The sequence below is a fragment of the Sorex araneus genome, chromosome 2 (genome assembly GCF_027595985.1).
Source record: "Sorex araneus isolate mSorAra2 chromosome 2, mSorAra2.pri, whole genome shotgun sequence".
Taxonomy (NCBI): Eukaryota; Metazoa; Chordata; class Mammalia; order Eulipotyphla; family Soricidae; genus Sorex; species Sorex araneus.
In genome coordinates this window covers 135,779,053-135,791,916 of record NC_073303.1, presented here as the reverse complement: position 1 = coordinate 135,791,916, position 12,864 = coordinate 135,779,053, and the positions used below count along the sequence as shown (strand labels likewise).

General features: G+C 59.1%; 1 protein-coding gene across 1 annotated transcript in view; it reads right to left on the bottom strand.

Moving 5' to 3' along the window:
- The window catches only part of ADCY5 (adenylate cyclase 5), a 138,499-nt gene extending 133,313 nt beyond the window's left edge, over window positions 1–5,186 (bottom strand). Inside the window, exon 1 of the mRNA XM_004606669.2 lies at window positions 4,053–5,186. Within this exon, the coding sequence (XP_004606726.2) occupies window positions 4,053–5,033 (981 nt within the window). The 5' untranslated portion in view covers window positions 5,034–5,186. The remainder of the gene's footprint in view (window positions 1–4,052) is intronic.
- Window positions 5,187–12,864: the final 7,678 nt, after the last annotated feature.

Genomic DNA, 12,864 nt, shown 5'->3' with positions numbered 1-12,864 from the left:
GACACCCCTTAAGTCCAGGAATGGAGGCTGCCCTGCCTCTCAAAGATGACCCCTCTCTCTCCAGGAGCCCCCAACTCGGAGGGTCTTGCACCCCTTCCCAGCTGCATCATGGAGGCCACAGAACACAGGTCAGCTTAGAGACGAGATAAGCGGAGCACCCCAAGCTCCAGGCGCACCCAGCCTCCAGTTTGTGGCAGCTGTGGGGCAGGAGCTGGCGGCAGACTCTCCCTAGCCATGGATGCACCAGGGGATCGTCCTCCACAGCAGCAGCCAGCAGGCAACATGGGGCAGCCGCTGCCACCCGGCTCACTGCCAACAGCCAGGCTCTGTGCCAAGCTGCCCGGAGGGCCACCCGAGAGGGTAGGGATGGAGGCCAGGAGCTGACCACTCGAGACTCCTCCTCAGTCTTCTTATGAAAAGGGGAATTGTGCATCTAGGGTGCTTCTCTGAGGAGTCAAAGGTCAAGGTCGAAAGAGCACTCAAGGACCCAGATAAGCTAGGCAAGTGGCCAGGAGAAGCCAGCCCATGGGCCCAAATAATGGGACAGAGCGATGAGCTGCTTCCCAAGTCAGCACACAGGTGCCATGGCACACATGTGCGCACAGACACACAGACACACACACGAAGTGCGCACATGCACATACACACAGACATGGGAGCACAGATGCACACATAGGTGCATATGCACGCAAACACGTGTGTATGCACGTGTTTGCATGCACAGGCACCCTCACATCCCCGTGCAGCCCACACAGTCACCCCGCTCTCCTGTGGCACGCTCACACAGCACCAACAAAACAAAGCAGGCAACCTGCGTGTTTCTCACAAAGGCCAGCAGGGAGTGGCTGCAGCCTTGGACAGGTTGGGTGAGGGGTGGGTTGTGTCCACTACAAGGGCACCTCCAGCAGCTCTCCTAGTGCCCAGGGAACCAGGGCAGACTGAAACCTTCTCGGAAAGCGCACCAGGCCCAGCTGAAGTGGCCGCAGAATCACAGCGCCCCTCAGGTGAGCAGGCACTCGGCCCGGCCAAGAGTTCTTCCACCCATTCCCGGCTCGCAGAGGGGCCCCGAACAGTGTGGCGGGCGTGCCCTCCCGCTGCATCAACAAGAGCCGAGCATATGTGCTGATTGTGCGCGTGTCCTTGTTTGTGTGTGAGTGCATGCAGAGGCTTGATGGAGCAGAGTGGGCTACAGTCAAACAAAAATGAGGTTGCCATGGCAACAGGCTCCAGCATCATTGCAGCCTATTAACACAAGTGAGGAATGTGTTTGGCAGATGCTCGAGTGTTATTTATGGTATGGGTGTAGCAGGGGGACTTGTAACAGGCAAAGGAGGAGACGAAAACAACCCCGTGATGCTCCTCCTGCACCCCGACAAGGAGAAGCAGTGAGGGATGAGCTCGGGGCTGGGGGAGGGATGGGGAACAGAACCTGCACCTGGGCAGAAGGAAGAGGAGAGGGGGGCAGAGAGCAATAGGATACTGGTGTGGAGGGGAGGGGCAGTGAGCAAGTAAGACAAGAAAGGTGCAAATGGGGAGAGAGAAGCAGTGGGGGGTAGGGGGGACCCCCGGGAGAAGACTGAGAGGCAGAGGGAAGGCCAGTCGCCTGCCAGGGGAAGCAGCGGGACAGGCGGCTTAGGGAGAGGCTCCCTCCCCCCGCCAGGGCACCGTCCTCAGACAGGCAGATGCTGAGGACAGGGCCCTGGTCCCCGGGCAGGCCAGCTCACAGGGGAGGAGAAAAATGGCTCACACAGGGTCCTAGGGCCTCACTGTGCACCCACGGAGGGGACAGCCCCTGGCTCCAACAACAGCACCCTATTCCCGGTGTCTCCAGTAGAGGAAAGCACAAAGTGTGGACCCAAACCTTCCCCGCCACTGCCCTCCTGACTGGTACTCCCCCAGGGCGTGCTCCAGTCGCCAACTCCCGCGTCAGGCAGAGTCGCAAGAGGCAAACCAAACACAAACCCAGAGGACACCGGCTCCACTGAAGCCAAACAGAAGGAATGTTTGCACTGTTTGGTCACGGACACACTCAGCCAGACCCGGCCAGGAGTGAGCAGGCCCTGCAAAGTTGTGTCACTCCACCCAGAAGCTCAGAGCCCGGGGAGGAGTGGAGGAACCACACCTAGTAAAAGAAGTGGGAAGGGGGCAGGGCGGGCAGTGCAGCAGGGGAGACAGCCCAGGGGGCTGCCTGAGGACTGAACTAAGGGCAACTCCATCCAATATTCTCTGTGGCTCAGGTGGAGATGGCCTGCCCCAAGCCCCCACTTCTCCAGGCTCCAAGTGCAGCCCCCTGAAAGTCAGCAGCCAAGACCTGGCATCAGACCCCACCTGCCAAGCGTGGTGCGGAAAAGTGCTCCCAGAAATCTCCGAGGCTCCGCAGGGATGACTCCTCCCTCCGCCCCAGCAACCTGCCTCCCACTCAAGCCTGGAATAACCCCCGAGACCCAGCCTCCACGTGAGACCCAGGCCCTGAGGTCAAAGGAGTGGGAACCTTCAGAAGCACTCACGGGAATAGTTAGCTTCTTTTTTAAGACCATCACCTCTCCTTAGATTTCTCCCTCAAGTTCAAAGCTGATCTCCAAAAACTTTTTTTCTTTTAAGCTAGGAAAAACTTTAGCATTAACAGCCCCATCATCTCCACTCACGGAAACCCAAATGAATTGGCAAGCAGTTACCAATTCCCTACGAAGAACTCCTGTAATGCGTGAGACAAGGAAGAGAGGGTGGAGAACAGGCGTCCTCACTCAGGACGGCCGCACCGAGGGGCTGCGGGGATGGAGAGCAAGTTCCCGCAGAACCAGCGAGCCCTAGCCCCTTGGCGGGCCCGGAGGAGGTGAGGGTGCAGAGGAGGCTGGAGCAGGGGAGGAGAGCAGCCTTCTCACTCCCTACCAGCAACAGTGCTTCTACGTGATCCTGTGTGTCAGACGATCCAGAGGCTGATCCCCGCATCCCCACCCCCAAGGCCAGGCAGGGTAGAAACTGCACTTTACTGAGCTACATCCTGGCGGCCCTTCACTCTCTGGGAGAAAAAACTTTTAGCCCCGGGGTTGGGGGGGGGGCGCTGGAGGCCCCATTCTCCGTCACAGAGCACCCTGGAGGTTTAGCAAGAGCCTGGTGCCCAGAAGCCTGCCCCAGAACTCAGCTGGCAGAGAGCACCGAGCGCGGGGAGCGAGGGGTGCGGACGAACCCCTCAGGAGGAGGATGCTGGACTCATGGGGACCCAGGCGGGCGAGGAACTGCAGGGAGTGGGGAGAAGGCAGGCAAGGACGGCAAGAGGGCGCTCGGGGGAGACAGAGCCCCAGAGACTGGGTGGGCTGTGCCCAGGGAGGGTGAGGCTCAGTGGAAAAGCTCTTGCCCGGCATGTGTGAGGACCTGGGTTTGAGCCCAAGCAGTGGGGAGCGGGGAGGGGGGCAACCTGCTCCAAGGGCCTATTTGACTCAGCACAGTTCACACCAACAAGCCACTTCAGCAGGGCTCAGCGGCTGAGGCCCAGGGGCGCAGTCGAGGGCACTGCCAAAGAAGGAGGCTGTGCCAGCAAGCACGCGCCTCTCCCAGAAGCCTCCGTGGTGCCACCCATCAACCCGGCGGAAGTTTTCCTTCCCCAGGAGCCCACCATTCCGGGCTCACCTGATGAATTCTCCCAGGGACATGTGAAAACCCACTCCCCTCGCAGCAAGCAAAGAGCACAGGATGCAGGGTCCTGAGATCCCACTGGGGCAGGGGCCAGAGGGGATGACGCCTGCGTGCACCTGGGCAGCTCCCGCTCACTCCGCTGAAGGCAGCAACGAGGCCTTGGGACCCTCTTAGTTCCTGAAGCAAACTTGTCAGTCCCTGCTCAGGGATGGCGCCCATCCCCATCCCCGCCCCTCGGGCAACCAACAGGGCTGGGCCAGAGGTGCCCTCCTGGGTCCTCCACCAGGAGGGCCAGACCAGGGGACAGCCGTGTGTCTTCTCTCCACTCTAGCCGGTGACAGCGGGGCTGTGGGGCCGGTTGGAGCCTGCCACTCCGCCCGCCGTCCGGTCCCCGCGGCCGGGGGGGTTGGGGGGCCTACCTGCTTGAGCAGGAAGCGATCCTGGGCGTTGGTGCGCAGGGCGATGGCCAGGTGGAGCGCGGACAGCAAGACCCCGCTGAGGACGGCGGCCCGCATGCGCACGGGCAGCAGCGTGTAGATGGTGTAGATGAAGAACACGGTCCACCAGATGCCCTCGGAGGCGCTGCGCGGCTGGGGCAGCAGCAGGCCCACCACCTGGACCGCCAGCACCACGGCGATGAGTGCGTAGCAGGCCAGGCCCATGTGGTCCTGGTGGAAGGCGGCGCGGTTGCAGAGCACGGCCATGACCAGGATGACCCCCACGGCGGCCGCCAGCACGCCCAGGTAGGGCAGCTGGACGGGGGGCCGCGCGGCGTGGAAGGCCAGCATGACGAGGCACACGAGCACCAGCACGGCCATGAGCATGGTCAGGCTGCTCTGGTTCAGGCGGAAGAAGTAGCGCTGGTACAGGCGCTCCAGCTTGTCCGAGGGGAACTTCTTGGAGCGGAAGATGTGCAGCAGCGCCAGGCAGCAGGCGCCCAGCGCCGCGCCCGCGCCCGCCTCCCCGGGCCCCGCGCGGGCCTCGACGGCGCCGGCTTCGGGGTCCCCGGGGCCGCGGCCCCGGCCCCGCGCCTCGGCCGGGCCCGGCTCGGGCCCCGGGCGCGGCCGGCCCTCGGGGCCGCCCGCAGGGGGCGCCCGCGAGCTGCCCCCGCCGCGGGGGTCGCCGCCGCCGCCGCCGCCGCCGCCGCCGCGCTCCTGCCAGGCCGACTTGGAGCGGAAGCTGAAGCCGAAGCCCCCTGCCAGGGGGTCGTCGCCGCCGCCGCCGTCGTCGCCGCGCCAGCGTCCGGCCAGGCGCGGCTGCGGGGCCGGCGCGCCCCCGGGGCCGTGGGGGCAGCCGTTGGCGCGGGGGTCGGCGTCCCCCCACGCCGCGCGGTGCTCCGGGCCTCCCCGGGGCGCGGGCGCCGCGTAGCCCGGGGGGCTGGCGCTCTTGGGGCCGGACATGCCCCTCCCGGCGGCGTCTTCTGCCTCCTCCCCCGGGGCCCGGGCCGGGGGTCTCCCAGGGGAGGGCGGCCGGCCGAGCAGGGGCACCCGGCTGGGGTCACACGTCGGGGGCGGCCCGGGGCCCTGCGCAGCGGCGGGGCATCGTGGCACCCCCGTCCTGGGCGGAGGGGGCGGCGGGCGCGGCCCCGAGGTGCGAGGCGGCCGCGGCGCGGGCCGGGCGCGGGGCCCGGCGCTGTCCTTGGGCTGGCGGGGCCGCCTAGGCGGCGCGGCGGGGGTCCCGGCGCGGACACCGAGCGGGCGCCCTGTCCCCGCGGCGCGCGGCGAGCGACTGCGAGGTGCGGGCGCCTGCCAGCATTATTTCCTTACGAGGGGTGGGGAGGTGGGATGGGGGGGCGGAGAGGCCGGGGGAGGGGGCGGCGGGCGGAGCGAGCGCTCGGGAGCCCGAGGGGGGGGCGCCGCCCGCACCCCCCTCCTGCGGCACGGCCCTTCCCCTCCCGCCGCCCCTCCCGCGCCGGGCGGGCCGGCCGGGACCTGCGGCTCCGAGGGCTGCGGCGGCCGCGCCGGGCCGGGCTTCTAGCCGCCGGCCTAGGCCGCCGCCCCGGGGCGGGGCGCGGGGGTCGCGGGCCGCGGGGGGCGCGTCCCCCGGCCCGGGCCCGCCCGCCGCTCTCCGCCTTGCGCCTCCGCCCGCCGCTGCTCGCCCGAGCACGGGGACCCGAGCCCAGCCGGCCGCGCCGCGCGCCCCTCGCGCCGGCCGCCCTCTCCGGCATCCCCCGGGGCCCCCGCCCTCCTCCCCATCCAGCCCAACTTCAGCCCCTGCGGCGCCCCCGGCCCCGGCCCCGGCCCCGCGGGATTGGCCGCTTCCGGCGCCGGCAGGCTGCAGCCCCGCGCGCCGATTGGGCCGGTCTCGGCCCGGCGGGGCCGCCCGGGCAGCGGTGCCCCCAGAGCGGCGGGGGCCAGGCCCGGACACGCACGGGGCCGCGGAGAGACGAGATGCGGCGGGCCGCCACGCTCCGGTGGGGGTCGCCCGAAGGAAGCCCGCCGGAGCACCCTGAGGTCTGTGAGAAGCCTTTCGGCCGTTCATGCTTGGGGGACGGGGAATCTCATCTGATTCCCCCTTATCGACCTGGGCTGTGGAGGGGCAGCGGGGCCTGTGCGGTTCTTCGCAGACTGAGGTTCGGGGAACACTCCTCCGGCCAGGATCGCAGGCCCCCTGCCCTGCTCCGGGCCCCTGTCTGGGCGCCGGCGGGAAGGATGCGCAGCCGGGAGGCGCGGGCAGGGTGCAGAAGTACCCGGGCTTGAGCACCGTTCCCCTGGCAGAGAAGCACCTGACTGCGAGCCCCGCAGAACCTGGGCAGGTGTCGCTGCCGGATCCCGGAGGTCCGGGGGTGGGGGCGAGGAGCTGGCACCTCTGTCCGAGGGAAGGAGAATTGCTCTGACTGGGCGCCTGAGGCTCCAAGATGCTCCCCTTCTCTTTAGGTCATTTCGCTACAGATAGGAAAGATAAACCTGGCCAGAGTTGCAAAGTGGGAGGAGAAAAAAATTTCCAGAGATCTGAATGAACCAACCTACCCTTGAGCAATCAAGCCTTTGAGTCATCTGCGAGCCAAGTCGGAAAAAGCACTGGTGAACTCCGTCACCAGACATTGAGAGCTCTGCTCTGCAAAGTGGGTGCAGCCGGCCCTGGGCGGTGGGCAGGGGCCAGGCACTCACCCCACTTCAGGGCACAGTGTTCGGCAGACAGCCTTGGGAGTGCTCAGAGCCGGGAGGCATTCCCAAAGGGAGGGCCAGGAGAGACTGGGAGTCTAAAGTGGCTGAAGCCAGGGAAGATGGCTCCAGAGGAAGGGAGGGTTGACTGTTACACAACTATTTTGAGGACCATGTTTTCCTTGTCACTGTAGAGGACTAAATGGAGACTTAGTCGGCCAAGCACCCAAGGTCCACAGTTTATAGCTGGTAAGTCATAAGTCAACCTTTCGGTCAACTGGCAGATATGACGTGGGCACCCAGGATGGGGAGAGGCAGGGACTGGCCCGGTGGCCAAGATGACTGGGCTCTGTCCTTGATCCTCTTTCCTTCCATGAACTCCCCAAGTCATTCCTCTTCATGATATGCTTATGTCTGAAGTCCCACCACAGGGGCTGGAGAAACAGTACGGCGGGTAAGAAACTTGCCTTAAATGTGGTTGAACCAGGTTCGAGTCCCGGCACCCCATATGCTTCCCTGAGCTCTGTCAGGAGCGCTCCCTGGGCTCAGAGCTTACCTTGCACAAAACAGACCGGGCGATCCCGGGAATCACTCGGTCCCCTGAGCACTGCTGGGTGTGGCCCCATAGAACAAAAAAATTAATCATAACAAAAGCTCTATATAGAAATGCAGAAAGTCTGGGATCAAGCACGTTCACAATCCTGTCATCCCTAAAGAACTATTAACATCTTACTTTTTTTTAACTAAATATTGAACTTTTACTCATAAGTGGTTTCAGAATGTTCATTTTCCTACTTGTAAGACACCTATAAGCATTCTCTAAGAGGGACCGTCTGTACCTGTCCTGTGATGGGAAAGGCACTTGTGCTTCTCGTTGGCGGCCTGGGCCTGTCTGCCCAAATGATGTCACAAATAGCCGAGTGGCACTTGACAGAAAAAAGATTCCTCACCACTGCTCTACAATACTCATTTCAGGGGTGGGGGTGTAGCTTAGTGGTAGAGCACTTAAGAGTGTGAGGCCTACAGGGCTGGAGCAATAGCACAGCCACAGCGGGTAGGGCATTTACCTTGCACAAGGCTAGTCCAGGTTCAATTCCCAGTATCCCATATGGTCCCCTGAGCACCACCAGGGGTGATTCCTGAGTACAGAGCCAGGAGTAACCCCTGTGCATCGCTGGGTGTGACCCCCCAAAAAAAAAGTAAAAAAAAAAAAGTGTGAGGCCTAGGGTCTGCAGCACCACAAAAATAAATAAATAATCTAGCATATTGCCTAAACTTTGATCCAAGTATATAGCACATTTATTTAACCTACCCCGTACTGTTGAACATTTCCCCACTATCATAAGTGTATACAATTTCTCCACTGTTTGTATATAGGTATATATACATGTATGTACATAAACTTTCGCTAGTTATAGACAATAAGCATTTTATAAATAAATCTTTACACACATCCTTTTATCCTTAGAAGCTCCATGAAGTTTTAGGTTTAATTCCCTGCACTGACATCAAAATTCAGTTTATCAAATAAAGATATATAGATTTCACAGTTATCAAATATTGGCTCACAGGCTGTCATTCAGTGGTAGAGCACTTGCCTTGTATGTATGAAAATTTAGGCTTGATCCTTGACATGGCAGAAGGAAATAACTGTACAAGTAGAATTGTTGGGTCAACTGTATTCCTTCCCTATGCTGTTCCCAAAACCGCTATCCTCTGCCCCGGGGCACTTCCCACTCCCAAACGTGGGCACCGGAGTGTTCCCTGGGATGCTCCTTGCTGTCCGTCAGCACCCAGAGTCAGTGTCTCCCAGGAAGCTTGCTCCTCACTCCGTTTCTCTACGTGGTTGAAATCAATATCCCCATGTTCCCTGACTGGGAGTGTGGGAATCTCTCCTGCCCTCCTGTCCCGATTTCCGGAGGCCTGCCTCCTACCCTGGTCTTTCAGGGAGGTCAGAGGGGAAGGCTACACCCATCAGTGCTTAGAAGCTTTTAGCCGCTGTGTCATCTCTCCAAATCCTGCCCTCATCTTTTACCATCTCCCCTTTCCCAAGTCCTACAGGCCCTGCCCTTCCAACCTGCCCCTGAACCCTTACCCAGGCTACTTCCTCCTCTCTGCTTCGTGCCTATGGGACACTGCAGTACACCCCTACTGAAAGCTCTCCAGGAAGATGTCCCTCGAGCCTGCCTGCTCGCACTGTCCATTGCCCGGTGTCATCAGGTTACCCCTCACAGGCAAGAGAGGCCGGTGCCACCTCCTTCACAGCACCCATCAAAGGCTTTGTCCCGGCGCCTCCCCACGCCCTGAGCGGTTCAGAATTGCCTCCTCCTTGGCTCCCACACACCTGCTCACAGCTCTATTCTAGCACTTGTCACATTGTATCATCTTGACTTGTTTTCAGAACTGTCTCCATAGTCCCCTGAACTTGAGGGCAAAGTTATTCTTGTGCTCAGAGCTTAGCCTGATCATGCCTGGCACACAGGAGCTGCCTCGGAGTTGGTGGGATCAACCTATCCGATACCCGGCGACAGTGAGGGAGTGACGTTTGAAGTGGGAGGGAGTGCCAGGGAATGACAGGGGTGGGTGAAGATGGAAAGGTGGGCTGGGTTCTGGAGCACTTCAATTTCAAGACGATAAGGTGGGGTAGGGATGGGGGTGGCGGGAGATGGCTCATGGTCCAGAGCACTGGAACAGTGCGTGTGAGACGGAGTTTGATCCCTGGTGCTGCCGCCTGCAGCTGACCCTTGCAGCTCTGCTGCTCAGACCCCAGGCTTGACAAGCAAACTGCAGTGTGAGGACCACAAATTGGGGTGAGCCCTGAAGTGCATGGGGAGAGTGTGACCCAGCCGGTTCCTGTGCCAGGGCCTAAGCCCCACAGCTCAAGGAGCTCCCTCACTCGACAGCTGCAGAGCCAACAGGACGAGGGAGAAAGAAAACAAGAAATAAACAAATCAAGACAAAGACGAGGGGGTGATGGAGCAATAGCACAGCGGGTAGGGCACTTGCACACGGCCGACCCAGGTTCGATTCCCAGAATCCCATATGATCCCCGAGCACCACCAGGAGTAATTCCTGAGTGCAGAGTCAGGAGTAACCCCTGAGCATCACTGGGTGTGACCCAAAAAGAAAAAAAACAAAGACTAGGGCCAGAAAGGGGGGTGGGGCAGGAGCAGGAGTTTCTGGATCTAGAAGTTGGAAAAGCAAAGTTCTCTTGTGCAGGGGCCAGATACAGGGGAAGCCCCCGAGGGCCGCAGGGAGGAGAAGCAGCCCTTGGCTGGGAGTGCCAGTGAGGGGTCGCTCCTGCATAAAGGAGGCAGAGTCTTCACGTGAAAAGAAATCAGAGAGAAAGAAGGCAAGGCGTCAGCGTAATGAAAGTGCCAGGATTCCAGATTGTGTCCTCACTATGTCATTAGAGGGGCCTGGCCCAAGGACATGTCACCTCTCTCTGAAATAGCTACTTAGTTTGCAGGGGTGGCCCCTCCCTTCCCCAGCCACCCAGTCACCCTTACAGACCTCTTCACTCTCCTGTATCTTTTTGGAAGAATAATTCCTTACTGAGAATTAGAATATTAACACTTAAAAAAAATTTTTTTATTAGTGAATCACCGTGAGGTACAGTTACGGACTTACAAACTTTCGTGCTTGTGTTTCAGTCATACAATGGTCAAGTACCCGTCCCTCCACTAGTGCCCGTTTTCCACCACCAATGGTCCCAGCATCCCTCCCACCATCCCCACCCTGCCTCCCTCCCCCCACCCTGCCTCTGTGGCAGGGCATTCCCTTTTGCTCTCTCTCTCCTTTTGGGTGTTATGGTTTGCAATAGAGGTATTAAGTGGCCATCATGTTTGGTCTATAGTCTGCTTCCAGGATGCGTCTCCCATCCCAAACGGGCCCTCCTGGCACCCTTTACTTAGTTGTCCCTTCTCTATCTGAGCTGCCTTTTCCCCCAGCATAAGAGGCCAGCTTCTACGCTGTGGAGTAATCCTCCTGTACTTATCTCTACTGTTCTTGGGTGTTAGTCTCCCATTCTGTTACTTTATATAGAATATTAACACTCTAAAACACAATTCTTCAACCTTTGTGTACACCTGCAGACTGGGAAAATGGGAGAAATACTTTGCAGACCAGCTGACAGCTAAGACAGTGTAGCGCTAGAGAGATGCACAGGGGCCAAGGCACTGACCTTGCACGTGGCTGTCCCGGGTTTGATCCCCAGCACCCCATATGGTCCCCAAACCTGCCATAAGTGATCCCTGAGCACAAAGCTAGGAGTAAACCCTAAACGCAGTCAAGTGTGCCCCCTCCTAAAAGCAAAAGTCCAAATGTAGCATCCTAATGACCCCAAATGCACTAATCTGCCTGACTGGGGAACTGCCAGAAACTTTTCAGGCCAGTATAGATTCACGAACCATAATTTAAAGAACAAGATTTTAGACTATTTAGAAATATCCCTAGAAGAGGTTGTCACGCCTCTGCTTAAAATTCCACCACTTCCGGGGCTGGAGAGAGAGTACAGTGCCTGCCTTGCATGCGGCCCACCCTGGGTCCCCAGCATTGCAAATGTTCCGGAGAGCACTGCCAGGAATGAACCTTGAGCACCGACTCAGGAGTAATCTCTGAGCACCACTAGTCTGGCCCTTTTGGCCACTTCCTCCCAAAGAAACTCCAGCCTGGCAGGCTGCTTTGGAATAAGTGATGCCTGAATATGAAAACAGAAAATCTGGAGACAGAAAGTAGAGTAGTAAATTGCCCGGGCCTCGGGAGAAGGAAAAATCGGGCGAGATATAACATGGGTAGGAGATTTATTTGAGGGGAATCATGAAAATATGTTAGAATTTATTACATCAATAACTGTGCGACTTAATAAGTATGGTTCTAAAAAATTGAAACGCACACTTCAAGGAGTAAACTTTGTTTCCTACTTTTTTCCGTTTTGGAGCCACACCTGGTGGTGCTCAGGACTTAGCCCTGGCTCTGAGCTCAGGGATCACTCCTGGTGCTGCTCAGGGGGTCAGTGTGGGGCCTGGGGTGGAACCCGAGTCAGCCGCATGCCGGGCAAGCATCCTACCCGCTGGACTGTCTCTCTGGCCCCGCAGCTGGTAAACTTTACGGCCTATAAATTATATGTCATGCAAGTGGTGGGGAGAATAACCACAGATGCATGGTCTGTTCTGACCGAGTCAGTGTGTGAGCACTCAGCACCAGCTCCCACCCTGATGCCCAGGCAAGGTCAGCCATGAAGAGGAAGTGTCCAGAGCAGGCGCTAACCCAGAGGAGGATGCTCTCGGTCATCTGGCAGTGGGCACTGCCACAGCCACTGGGACCTGGGAGGCACAGATGTAAAGAAGGAACTTTGTCCGAAGCGAAGATCTACCCAAGAAAGGTCTGCCCTATAATGACCTTCTTTACATGAAATTAAGGAATTTTAAGAACTCTATGCTCTCTTGAGGTGAAAGAACCTGGAAGATCAGCCCTTTCCCGGAACAATTATAATGACACAAAGTGTGTGGGTTTTTCTGGAGATTTGTGCTTTGAGACTACACCCAATACTTCAAATGGCATGACTCGGTGGCAGGGAGAGCAGGAGGGAAGGCAGTTGCCTTACCAGCATCTCGGCTATGGCCTGGTTTGATTCTTGACACAAATGTTCCACTGAGGACTACCATGGATTACTCTCAAGCACAGAGCTAGGAAGAGCCCCTGAGCACTGCCAGACGTGGCCCCCAAACCAACCAACCAACCAACCAAATGAACAAACAAACGACATGATTTACCTCTCTCATAGAGAACTAACTTATTGGGCCAGAGCTGTAGTACAGCAGGGAAGTCATTTGCCTTTCATGTGGCCAACCTTATTCCATCACTGAGCCCCTGAGCCCCACAGGAGCACTCTGAATGCAGAGCCAGGAGTAAGCCCTGAGCACTGCCAGGTGTGGGCCTGCAACCAAAACTCTTTATCATGGCCCCCAGACATAGAGTAGCTAACAGGATGGACAGCTGGCATCTCAAGCATGGCGATCCGTGAGGGATGTGGCCCAGAGCCTGAGCCACCAGCCAGAGGCTGAGGCCCCAGGGAGGCCCCTCCATGCTCATCTGGGGGCTCTGAGAGCAGCGAGGCAGCAGACCC